General features: G+C 47.8%; 1 protein-coding gene across 1 annotated transcript; it reads left to right on the top strand.

The window, feature by feature from the left end:
* The first annotated feature begins 1,612 nt into the window (after positions 1 to 1,612).
* TMEM120B (transmembrane protein 120B) lies at positions 1,613 to 11,243 on the top strand. The gene is made up of 12 exons (XM_041489123.1): positions 1,613 to 1,747; positions 4,046 to 4,164; positions 5,075 to 5,191; positions 5,918 to 5,977; positions 6,529 to 6,624; positions 7,617 to 7,706; positions 8,172 to 8,237; positions 9,158 to 9,219; positions 9,465 to 9,557; positions 9,940 to 10,004; positions 10,159 to 10,227; positions 10,442 to 11,243. The coding sequence occupies exons 1-12, from the start codon at positions 1,679 to 1,681 to the stop codon at positions 10,553 to 10,555; spliced, it is 1,020 nt and encodes a 339-aa protein (XP_041345057.1). The 5' UTR covers positions 1,613 to 1,678; the 3' UTR covers positions 10,556 to 11,243.
* Positions 11,244 to 12,893: the final 1,650 nt, after the last annotated feature.

Here is a 12,893-nt window from a genome sequence, read left to right as displayed (position 1 = left end):
TACTTTCTGGATTCCCCCAGATCTGCAGGAGGGTGTCAGCACCCCAGCCTCAACAGCAAGGGGTGAGATGCAGCCACATCTCAGGGATGGCTCTGTGGTAAACTGGGCTGACAGAGAACTGCAAAGGTGAGGGAATGTTTGCATGTGGGAAGGAAAAATAACTTTGCTGGCAGGGAGTATTCCAACCTTGTGGTGAACTGGAAAGTTTTGGCACGTGTCCAGCGCAGAGTTAATGCTCTGATCTGAGACGTGATCCTCCTTCTTCCAAAGTCTGTAATCCAAAATCCAGGTCTCCTGTAACAAACAACCCTGTTACATAGGATTGTGGACAAATGCTAGAATCCAGGAAAAATTTAATACAGATATAACAAATTCCTGTGACATTTCTATTATGTTGATTCATTTATTATTCTGCTTCAGGGTTACCAAGACCTGCCACAACACACGTGTTTGATCTCTGGACAATCATGGCCTCACTGGAGAAGCAGCAGGGACAATGCAACATCCCTGGGGCTGGTGGTTCTTAAACCAGCAGAAATCCCAAACCACTGCAAGTTCTGAGAGGGTTTCTCTGGAAACTGAATGCAGAAGGTCGTCAACGGCATTTCAGGTGTCCACCCACAAATGTATGAAAAAAACATGCAAAAAGCCAAACAGTGGACCTAGAGAAGGACCAGGGACAGCAAAACACTGAGGAGTGTCTCCACACCCAATGTTTTTGGTTGTTTATGTGAAACTCAAGGAAATGGGATCCTACATAGACTCCTCATGAAAAGACAGCATTGCATTTGTGTTTTTACTTTAGCTTCACTCCTCCCCTCTCCTCTCCTTTGTACCTTTTATTTTCAATTGCTTCCTTCCCCTTCCCTTTTTCTTCCTCTTTGCCAATTTCTACCCTTGCACAAGAAGTTCACAGGATGTGGTGTCAACATTTACAACTCTTCCCACCCTGCCCCAGAACATCAGGCTCAGCTCACAACTGGCCAGTCCAGCTGCTGAGTGGGTAATTGTAAAAAAAAAGACATCAGGAATCCTCTTGTCGTCTTCTGTGACACCAAGGACCCATGATGAAGGTCCAGGCAGCAGCAGGGCTGAGCTGCCTCAGATTCAGCCACCAGCTCTGTCTGAGAGGGCCGGCCCTGTGCAGTGGTGGGTTTTATCTCCCCTCAGCTCCACGCGTGATGAACCACCCTGAAAGGGCAGGAAAATGCTTCCATGTCACACCACGGAGCACTTCAGGTGCTGCCACAACACAAGGGGGCTCAGGAGAGGTGCAGGGCCTCCAGGAGGTGACCGGGGCAGGGTGGGTGATAGCAGCCGAGGGGACCCCCAATCTGAGGGGAGCTTTGGCCTGAGGAGAACACAGGCCTGACAGGTGCTGTGCCTGAGGGGACCATAACGGGAGGGGATCCCGGGCCTGAAGGGGGCCATCACAGGAGGGGATCCCGCACCTGAGGGGAGCCTTGACCTGAGGGGAATCTCCGTCCCGAGGGGCTCTGGCCGGAGGTGAGCACAGACCGGAGCGTTCCCTCACCTGCCGGGTCCCTCCCCTGAGGCGGGCGGGGGGCCCGCCCATGACCGCGCGCGATGACGTCAGCGGCGCACGCGGCGCGCGGGCCCGGGGCAGCGGGCGGCGGGCGCGCGCCGGCGGCCCGGGGAGCTGGCGCGGCCCCGCGCCATGCGGGACCAGCTGGAGCGGAGCCTGGGCGAGTGGCGGGAGCTGGAGGAGGAGTTCCGGCAGCTCCAGGTGAGCGGGGGGCGGCGGGGCCCTGCGGGGCATTCGCGGTGCCTCCTCCGCTTGCGCGGACGCGGCTTCCCCCGCGCTGCCCTTGCCGGCTCTGCTTCGCATCGTGACGCGGGGCCGGCCCCGGCTCGCCCCGCCCGGCAGGAGCGGGACCGGGGGTCCCCAGCGCCGGCCGCATCACCGGGGCGGCTCGGCGGGAGGTGCGGGCGGGCTCCCCCCAGCCCCGCCGGGGGCGGCCGGGCGCGCTCGGTGCCTTCGCTGCGGCCGCGGGGTGTCCGCACGGAGCGAGGATGTGCATCCCTGCACGGCCCCCCCCAAAACAGCCCGTGCCCCGCTGCCCCCTGTGCGAGCGCACGGGACAGCCCCGACCGAGCCGCGGCCGTGCCCCAGGTCCCTCTGAGGATGCACCAAGATGTGGTGCCTCGGATCCCGTTGCTGGAGAAAGGATGGAAAAAGGGGACGCGGTGCGGTTGTGCATCCATAGCGTGCTGCAGAGAGCAGTGCGGGCAGCGCCTGTCCCGCCAGCATCTCCTGGCGGAGTTTGATTTCCCGTGGTGGGATACGACGGCTCCGAGTGCTGTTTTTCCGTCTTGCAAAAGTGCATTGAGGGATGGAAGGGCCTCGGAGTGGGGGCCAAGAGCTGTTCTACGAGATGCTTTTACTTCCAGAAACCTTCCCTTCCTTCTCTGCTTGTCGTCAGTGCCGCACCTATACACGTGCTTTAAATCTTAAAGCCAGTTTTAAAGTACAACGGGCTGTTCTCACTCTGGAGGCTGTTTTGGCCTCTTTTAGACTGTTAAACAGAACGTGCATGCAAAAAAAAAAAAAGTGTGATGTCCACATTTAGCTTGTTTCTTAATTAAAACTCAGTTCAGGTTGTATTCCTATTAGCAGAAACAAGGGTTGGGTGCTGGGGGAGACCAGCTGGCATGGTTTTGTTGGTCACTTGTTTGCTGTGTGCACCTTCTCAACAAGCTCCCTGCCTTAGTGTGACCTAAACCACAGTAAATGTCAGTGATTGTCCCTGCCTCAGTTTCCCCACCTGGAAAAGGAAAGCAGAAACACTTTTCAGTGGGGTGGCAGCTTCTGGTGGTCGAGGTGTCAGGATTAGTGCTGTAGAGGTGTGCTCAGCAAAACCAAAGTGAGCCTCAAACAGTGAGAGCTGCAGTGCCTGTACAGGGTTAGTTTGGTTATTAAGGTCTTTAAATCAGACACTGGAGCTTGTTTTGGATTGTTCTTGTAAATAAAGAACAGCTACCAAGTGGGTCCTAGCGAGGAGGAGAGCAGAGATTTGGTTTGTGTGGTTTCACCACCATGTTTATGCTCTGGGAAGAGTGGTGGGAATTTCCTGTGGTTCTTGGTGTGCTGGTAGGTGAAGCAGCCATGTAACCCACACTGTCTCTTGGCACTAACTCTGCAAACTCTGTTTTCCAACTTATTACAGGTCTTAAAATTGGCTCAGAGGTCATTGCTTGATGCTTGGAGAGCCCTTCCTGAGACCTCCCTCATGGGGAAAGGGGTGAAATCCTTGCAAAGGGTGGGAAAGCAGAGCCCAGGTATCCCTGAGCACAGGGAGGGGTGAGAGCAGAGGCTCCTCTCGATGGGCTTGCAGTTGGTGAGCGTGTCCTCGTCATGGCTGAACACTAATTGGGGGCTTCAGGGGACCAATGAGCTGTGATAAAGCAGTTCCTCCCAGGGAGCATGCAAGGCCACAGGCAGGGACATCAGTTCAGCTCTTTAAACCTGAATATGGGACAGTAGGTTGCTTGAATTGAGTATCTGTGGGGTTGGGATGGCAGTGATGGCCCAGAGGTGCCTAAACCCTCAGCCATGGATTTATGCCTGGTGCTGTGTCTTTCCCCTCCCTCCCCCACTCTGTTAGGTCCTCATTTATTTTCTCCAAGATATAATCTGGCTGTGAAATTGGAGTGCCTGCTCTGTGATTTAGCCACCATTTGATGGGCATGGATCAGGATCAAATGTAGGATTAGGAGATTCAAGGATTAGGGGCTTCATTGCAGGGTGGGATGGGAGTGAGAAGCTCCTGAGTGGGAAAGCTCTTTAAAGAGGCAATGAGATGAGTGTAGAGGATGCTTTTCCTCTTGCAGGAATTTCATTAGTGTCCATTTAAGCCCTATTGTGTCTGTACTCGTTTGGCATCTCCCCCTCCTTCCTTGTTAAAGGGGTGCCTGTTGTATCCCACAAAACAGGATTTTCCTGGTTTCCCTTGGAGGTGAGGACCAAATGCCATGAATAACCTAGAAGGGCTCTTCCTACCTACCATCTCCTCTTCTCCTGCAGGAAACACACAAAGTTTACAGGCAGAAACTGGAAGAAGTCACCAGCTTGCAGACAGCCTGCAGCAGCTCCATACATCGGCAGAAGAAGACACTGAGGGATCTGAAGCACAGCCTGCAACGGTAACAGGAGACATGGAGGGTGGAGGAGGCAGGGATGGGATAGTTCTCCTTCCAAGGGCTGAAATGCTTGGATTTTTAGTACTTTTACTAGAAAATCTATGTTGCAGTGCTAAAGTTGTTCCATATTGCAGCCAAGTAGAGTGTTCATTACTGCATGAGAGAGGGAGTCCTGTAAATAAAGAAGTTTAAGGGAGCTGGTGTGGGTTTTTTCCTTGCAGTGTGTGCTGTACATTGCAGGGCTGTGCAGCTTTTGGCTGTGCCAGGTGAACAATGCTTTGCTCTGTAAACTGCACTGGAAGAGCAACATCAGTCCTTGAACCTGAAGGTGTAACTTGCTCCTGGGTGGATTTACAGGTGGGAACTGTCTCTGGCTGCTTGGCTGATCCCAGGAGCCACAGGCTGAATTCCTTGTGTGCAGGCCTGAGTACAGCACCTCTGACACCACAGGCTGCTGGCTCTGCTGCTCCCTGCTCTCTGGTTAACATTAATTACTAAAACCACAGTTTGTCAGTAAATCATCAGCTCTGTGTCCTGTTACATCCTGAAATACTTCATACCTGAAGAGCTGCAGCCTCTGCAAGGGCAGTGCCTGAAACCACGCACAGAGTTCCCAGAGTGGAGAGAGTTCTTTCAGAAAAGCACAATATTCCCACACGATCTTGTCACTGAGCTGATGGAAAGAGAAGCTGATTTATAAACCAGCTGGTTGAAGTCACCTACAGCAGCATAAACCTGGCAGTGAAATAAAGTCGTGATAAGCCAAATGGTTCCTCAGAAATACAGGAGCAAAGCGCATCAGCTCCCAGAGCCAGCTTGTTAACAGCCTGGATTTTATGACAACATTATTTTCCTTCTAATAAAAAGGAGGTGAAAACATGAACAGGAATATCTTGTTTCTGTGTTCTTGCAGGTGCAAGCCCAGAGCGAGTCCTGAGGAGTTTGCTCTCATTCAGGAGATCAGCAGCCAGATCAAGGAGAGACAGAATGCCTTCTTTGACATGGAAGCCTACCTGCCCAAGAGGAATGGGTACGTGCTCCACCAGGGAGCCTTGTGTGCTCCAGGAATTTTGGATTTTTAAATGTTCACAGCAATGCTCTTTGTTCCTGAAGGAAAAGGTTGAAGAAAGACATGTAAAATTGGATTAGTCATAAATCTCTTACTGAGCTGCTGTGTCAGTTGTACACAGAATTCATTAGCTGTGAGTGGATGTAAATGTGTGTGGGCAGTGCAGGTTTTCTGTTAAAATGACAGTAACCTGCACTGGCAAGGGATTGTGCAGTTCATTGTTCCACACTGATGTTTTCCTGGGCTAATTTTTTGAGGGCTGAATCAGAACAAGACTTTTCTCTTTTTTTTTAATAATATTTTTAACCAACTTTAACTTTTGCTTCAAGCGGGGTTGCTAGGACAGAGTTATGTCAGTTGTGTGTGATGCTGCAACCCCTCAGATTTTCTTCCAAGTCCTCCCTGTGCTTGGATTTGGCCAGTGCACACTATATATATTGCCCTTAGGTTGTAGTGCAAAAAAGGGACCAGGAAAATAAGCCTTTTCAGTAACTTCCTGGAAATGCTGACCAATATTTCCATGTGTAAAGCCTCTTCTGTGGCATTTCCCTCCAGTTTGTCTTAATTAAAAACCTCCAGCAAATGTGGCTTTGGCAGAGCCACTGTCTCATCACCTCAATCTAGATTGTCCTGTGCTGTTCAAATTAAACAACTTACTTGGGTCTGCTCTTGGCTTTTGTCTTCCAGCCTGTACTTAAATCTGGTGCTGGGAAACGTGAATGTCACTCTCCTGAGCAACCAGGCAAAGTGAGTGAGCCTCCCCACGTGTGTGAGTTTGGGTTTCTCTGGGGCCAGCTCTGGGTGTGGACTGAAGCCCAAGAGAGAATGGGTTTCTCTTAGACCTGATAAGTGGAATGTTGAGGGTGGGCCTCTGGACTATAACATGGGGATAAGCTGACATCCAGTGTAGCTCCAATTCCATTTATCGTTTGCTTTTAAGCCCAGCTCGGCCTCTGGCCTTAATTGTAAAAGTGTTTGGAGTTTTTTTGTGCTGAAAAATGGTGCTGTGACTTCTAGGCATACAGTGCTCCAGAAAATGGAGATATTTATGTATTTTTAAATCTTGTCAAGCCAATCCAGAAACTAGCTCTGATGGACTTAGGCATTGTGTTGCAGCTGAGACTGACCCTCCCTGCAGGCAGAACACTGCCTTTCACCACTGTCCACTGCTTTTCTAAGTGTTTCAGCAAAACCTCTGTCTCTGGGCTTGATATTTGGCTTTGTACGTGGTTTGGAAAAGGTGAAACTACATTCTACTCAAACATTTGTGTCCACAAATGGCACCTGTTTCCTTCCAGGTTTGCCTACAAGGACGAGTATGAGAAGTTCAAACTTTATCTGACAATAATCTTGTTACTGGGGGCTGTCGCCTGCAGGTGTTTTCTCCACTACAGGTAAGCTGCATTTTTATTTCTTTTCAAGTATTTTGCATAAAACTGTGCTGGGTTTGAATTATCCTATGCACTGTTAAGCACAGTGAGACAGCTCAGGTGGTGTTTAGGCTTTGAGCAGTTGGGCAGCAGGACACCTGCTCTTCTTCAACTCTGGCAGGAGCTGTATTTTAGCTAATTGTTTTTCCTTTTTAAAAGGAAAGTCCAACATCATGTTTCCTGATGATGCTAAAAATTGATGTTGTTATTCTGGCATCGTGCTATTGTTGGGAACAAACAGTTGGTTGTGCTTGTGGGTTGTCCCAGGCAGGGACCAACACTGTGCTGCAGCTCCGGGGTAACAAAAACAATAAAAGAGAATTTGCATGAAATAATCAGACCTGAAACATTACCTCTAGGTTGTGATAAAGTGTCTGAACACCAACAAGCTTCCATTATTCGGTTTTGCTTAAAAACCAGGAATGTGTTGGAGCCATGCACTTCCACTACAGTCTCTGTGTGTCTGAGTGAATGCAGGAATGATGCTGCCTGCACAGAGCCTGCCCCAAGTCCCCTTGACTTCAGGAGTTTGCAAATGGCAAAATAAAATTTTGATGTTTTGGTTTTTTTTTGTCCCAGAGCATATTGCTCTTCCATTCTTTTAGCTGATTGGATTTATATAGATCTCATGGAATCTCCTCATTGAATTAGCCTGGAAAGGCCTCTCTAAATTGGATCATCTGCTGCTTCTGTGGTGCTTTCTCTCCTTGGGCAGCACTTAATGTCATCCCTGCATAACTGCTTATCAGCTCAGAATCTGCAGTGTAGGATCCAGGGCAAAAGGGCCTGGAGCCTGGCAGTGCTGTATGTGGGTTAGAGATGTTCAGGATGGGACTCATAGCTCACTTGGGCAGGTTTTCATCTACCCAGGAGGAGGAAGGAAAAATAGTGATTTTTAAAATGCATCTTTATAATTGACAAGAGGGTCTTTTACTCTGTGGTTTTTGTGTTTACAGGGTGACAGATGAAGTGTTTAACTTTCTCTTGGTGTGGTATTACTGCACGCTGACAATACGGGAAAGCATTCTCATTAGCAATGGCTCAAGGTACAGTGCCACCTGCAAAGCCCATGAAAGCATGAAATGTCCCTAAAGAAAACCAGGCAACAAAAAGGGATTCAGCTTGGCACTGAAGCCTAGCAAATCCGAGATGCTGATGGCCTCTCTGCAGAGTCTCTTGTCTCTCTCCTCCTCCCTGGTCACTTCCAAGGGCACATGTGGCCACCTGAGGTTTGGGAAGAGAGCAGTTGCAGTTCCTAAGAGTCCCTAAGTTATTGGTCCAAGGTTTTGGCTGGTTTTGGTAGCTGTAGGTTGTAGATGTGGTCTGGGGTGCGTGTGCTGCCTTGTGTTAGAGGTCACACATCTTTGGTTGGAAACGCCACAGCATCCCTTGTGCTTGAGTTTGGACATCTGCTTTGTTCCCATTTTTTGGATCATTTTTTGCCTGTAAGGCTGGACTTCAATGCTGAAATCCATGCTTCTTGTCTAACTGCCATATTTTTTCCTGCTCAGGATCAAAGGCTGGTGGGTGTCCCATCACTACGTTTCCACGTTCCTGTCTGGAGTGATGTTAACGTGGTGAGTCTGCTCTTGCCTGCTCGAGGTGCTTCAAGCCTGTTTCATGGTGTTTATATCATCTGAGCATTTAAATCCAGCATGACCACGAAGCTGTGGCCACAGGACATATGGCAGCGTGTCAGCCTTAATATTTGTTTGATGTTACAGGTGTTTTCAATGATAAATACAACACTGCAAGGTTGTATTTACATTGCTGGTTTTAAAAAAAAAAAAAAAAAAATGAAAACCCTGTGACTGTAGTTGGGCTGGTGATAGCAAAATCTCTGCAAGTCTCCCAGTTTCTGTCTCTGTACTTAAGGAAACAAGCAGCACTTTGCTATAGAGGAAGGACACCACAAAATGGATGTTTGGTGCCTTTACTGACCCTTGATTAGAGAGTTTAAAGCAAAAAATTCAAGTTACCCCCTTGCAGTGGGTGGTGGTCAGACAGCCCACAATGCACTCCCTGTGCAACCTGTCTCGACTTGGGCATGAACTGATGAGTTAATTATTAAATTTATTTTTTTTTTAAACAACATAAGCTTCTTCCCTGAATCTATAAGGGGCTGACAGTGGCTGGGGCAGAAGGTCCCTTGCCCTCTATCTATCCTGAACTGCCCTTGGGATAAGCAGCACAACCACCCCCTGTTGCAGTGCTTGTATTCTTGATGCAGATGATGCTGAATGGCTTTGCTGCCTGGAGAAAACTGTGATAAAGGATGAGAGGGGACAGCATTTATCCTTTTAGAGAGGGGAAACCTAATCAATGAGAGCACTTCCTCTGTGGCTGTAGCACCTCTCAGGGCTCCCAGTGGGTGGAATGAGCTGGGCACCAGCTGCTGGTTTGTTTGCTAATGGCATCAGCCTGGTGGTGAAGGGGAAGGGTTGGATGCACTGGATGCTTTTAGCAGATTAATGGACCTCCCATGTTCTGCTTCCAGGCCGGATGGACTCATGTATCAGATGTTTCGCAGTCAATTTTTAGCATTTTCAATATTTCAGAGTGAGTATGTCTTACCTTGCTAATTCAGGGGGTAATTCTGTGTCATACATGCTTAGAAGAAAACACTTTCATTTGGTAAATACTGGAATATTAAACTGTAAGAATATAAAGATAGTGTACAAATATGCAATCTACAAATATAAGCAATAATTAAATGCTATTGGATTAAACATTATTAAAGTAGTTTGTTACTTACCATACTTCTGAATAACCAATGGAGTGATGTTTTCTCTCTCCTTCTCCAGGCTGTGTTCAGTTCTTACAGTATTATTACCAAAGGGGCTGCCTCTATAGGCTCCGGGCTCTGGGGGAGAGAAACCACTTGGACCTTACAGTAGGTGAGGTCTCCTGCTATGCTTTCTTTGCACAGGTTTTGGGTGCAGTGGGGAGGGAGAGGGCTGTGTGCCCCCACATTGCAGAGCTGTCCCCTGCCTGGCTGCCTGTGTCCCAAGGCAGGAAGGGCAGGGAGACTTTTATCCCCCTCCTCAGGTCCTGTAGGTCAGGAGCAGAGGAATCTGATCTTTGTCAGCATTTGAGGAGACTAAGATGGAGGTTTTGGTCATCCCTAACTTTATCCTCCTCCAACTACTGCAACTTCCAGGAAATCTTTTTACTTGATAGGAATAGCCCTTATGGGGGTGATCTGGGTGGGGAGGAGCTGCAGGTCCAGTCCTGGCTCTTCTGTGCTCACACTCTGCCTCTTCTGTCAACCTTTTCCAGAAGGATTCCAGTCCTGGATGTGGCGGGGGCTGACGTTTCTCCTTCCCTTCTTGTTCTTTGGGCATGTAAGTTGGGTGATCCCCTCCTCCCTCTGTGGTGCAGTGTCTGCTGCTGCACCACCCAAAGGTGCTTTAGATCACACACAGCCATGAAAAACGTTTCCAAGGCTTAATTCTTTTTGCTTCTAATTAAATTGCCTTTTTCTTTTCCTCTTTGCAGTTCTGGCAGCTATACAATGCAATCACGCTTTTCAGATTGTCAAGGCACAAGGAATGCAAAGAATGGCAGGTGTGTGTTGTCTCTGCTCAGAAGAAGCACAGAGCAGGGCAGAGTGGGTGCTTGACCACATGCTGAAAGATATTTGGGCATCTGACTCCATTTAAATATCTCAGGATAAGGCAGCACAGAGCCTGTTCTGTTTCTGGTAGAGCCCAGCAGTGCTGAATATAATCCATGTTGTAATATTACAAGGTAATAAATGCTGCTTCCTCTTCCCTTTCAGGTTTTTGTGTTGGCTTTGACATTCCTGCTGCTCTTCCTCGGGAACTTCCTCACTACTCTCAAGGTGGTGCACACCAAACTGCAGAAGAACAAAGACAAGGTGAAGAAGCTGTGACTCCCCCTGTTCCCAGTGTGCATCCATGGCTGTGCCCCCAGCAGGGCTGGGTTTGGGACAGATCCTGCTCCACCCCAGCCAGGGATGGATGGGCTCAGAACGACTCACCTGTCCCCGTGTTTGGTAAAGGACTCTGCCAGCACAGACTCAGTATTAATGCAAGCATGGCTCTCCAGTCACACTCCTGCTATTTATGTATATTTAATATAAAATGTATTTGCTTCTGGGGTTTTTGTTCTGTATATAGAGCAGCATGCACCTGCCTGGCGAAGCGCCAGCAATGGGGAAAATGTGGGATCTACTGTAATTCCAATTCTGGAATGATACCTGACACTTGCCAGTTTTATTATTTAAATTCTGGGTATTGAATTTATTGAGGTTTATGAACACTCTGTGTGGATCAGTAATACAGAGCGAATGCTGTTTTTCAAGGCATTTGTTTAAGGCATATTCTCAGTGGCAATACTAACCTGTGTGTACTGTGAAAAGAAAATACTCATCTTTGTACCATACTGCTGCTATATACATTTCTAAAAAGCTATTTAAAGAAGAGGAATTCCCTCTTTGAAAACAAAATCATGTGAGCAAAAGCAGTTTTTAAATGGCAGGGAAGTCTGCTAGCCCTTTTCCAGGGAGACCAGGTCATTTGTCCAGGCCTGAAAGAACCTAAAATAAACCATTCAATATGCAACTGCCTCTGCCCCTTTTTAGTAATGAGCACATGGCCCTTGGGTTGGTTTCTGAGGCATGGTTCTGGAAAGGGGAAGACAGGCTCAGCTCAAATATTAAATACTTTCTTTAGATGCTGCACTTGTACCAATAATGAAGAGAATGGAAATGCTGGGTCAAGTGGATGGCAGGGGACAAACACTGACTGCTACCCTGGTGAAGTCCTTGTGCTGCTTGAATTTACACTCACTGATGGGAACACCTTTTTTTGGGTGCTGTAACTTCTGTACCTCCTCAGGCAGCTGCAGCACTGAGCTGCCTTGGGCTGTCTTTCCCAAACTGGGCACATCCTCTGGCAGAGTGAGTGGAAAACAGTGCCCTCCTCCCCAGAGGGTGCTCACCAGGGAACAGGTAATGCACCACAGTCTTGAGATGGATTCACTTCTGTTGCTGCAAACTAGAAAAATTACCTTTGTGCTGTCACTGTCCTGTGGGCATGAACAATGAACTGCAATTTGCATATTTTCAACAGTTTTCACTCCAGTTGGGCTGTATTTTGCTCTTTTGCACACCCTGTAAGGTTTTTTGTTTTACTCCTTGAACTCTCAGTTTATGAAATCTAAATTGTTGTCTGTTGAGAGCAAACTGGAACCTCTGCAGGGGTGAGTAACGTGAGCTCTGCAACCTGAGAAACTCAGATTAAAAAAGCCAGAGAGATTTCCACTGTGGAGCTGGTGGTGAATGGGTGACTTCCTGAACGTTGGTGTTTCAGTTTTGCACTGAGTGAGGTGAGGGGTGGTTCTTCTAGTGACAAGCGGAGAAAAGGCTGCAGAATTCTTCAAGGTTTTTCTATAGCCAAGGATGTGCACAAACTTCCAATTAATTTAATTTCCCATTTTAGGCCCATAAGTATTCAAAAACCTTAATTAAATCAAAACAAGTTAGAAAAAAAAAAACCTAAAAATGTTTTTCAAGGGTCAAGACCTGTTTACCTGCATGTAAAACAATTATGATTGCTTGCTCCAAAACAGTTTTGCACCAGCTGGTCATGTACAGTTTGTCTTACACAGAAAGCTTTCAGCAACACCTGTACTGCAGGAACCTCATTTCCCCTCTCAGGTTTGGTTTATGATGAGTACAAACTAGGGATTGTTCCTGCAGTCTGAGATCTCAGTGAGGGGATGTGCAAAAGAACCAGGAGATAGGAGGCACATGTACCAGGGTGTGCAGTGGGAGCCTCCCTGATCCTTAGACAACTGACACCTTCATCACAAAAGAGAAAATTTTAATTTATACCAGTAGAGATGATTTCACAAGTGAATTAATTTTTCCTCCAGTGTGCACCATGATTTGCATCTGTCTTGTATTAAATAGGCTGTACATGTTTATAAGACTGACTTAACATTACATGTAGTAGCTGCTTGGCGTACTTCTGAATTTGAGTGCTGTAAATTAACTATTTCCCATGATACTCCATTATTTAATTGGAGCAACTGATGTATTTCCACTGATAAATGCCACTTTCCATTCCAGCAGCAGGCCTTGAAGAACTCTGAGGTGCAGGTCTGCAGAGCTGGTCCAGGGGGTGGTGGATCTTCCATTAGCAATCAGGGAGCAGCTTGAGGCCAACTCCTGCCATTGCCACCAAGAAAATTAACTTGAAAATGTT

Source organism: Pyrgilauda ruficollis, unplaced genomic scaffold, assembly GCF_017590135.1.
Source record: "Pyrgilauda ruficollis isolate IOZ18807 unplaced genomic scaffold, ASM1759013v1 scaffold9, whole genome shotgun sequence".
Classification (NCBI taxonomy): Eukaryota; Metazoa; Chordata; class Aves; order Passeriformes; family Passeridae; genus Pyrgilauda; species Pyrgilauda ruficollis.
This window is presented reverse-complemented; position numbering and strand designations above follow the sequence as displayed.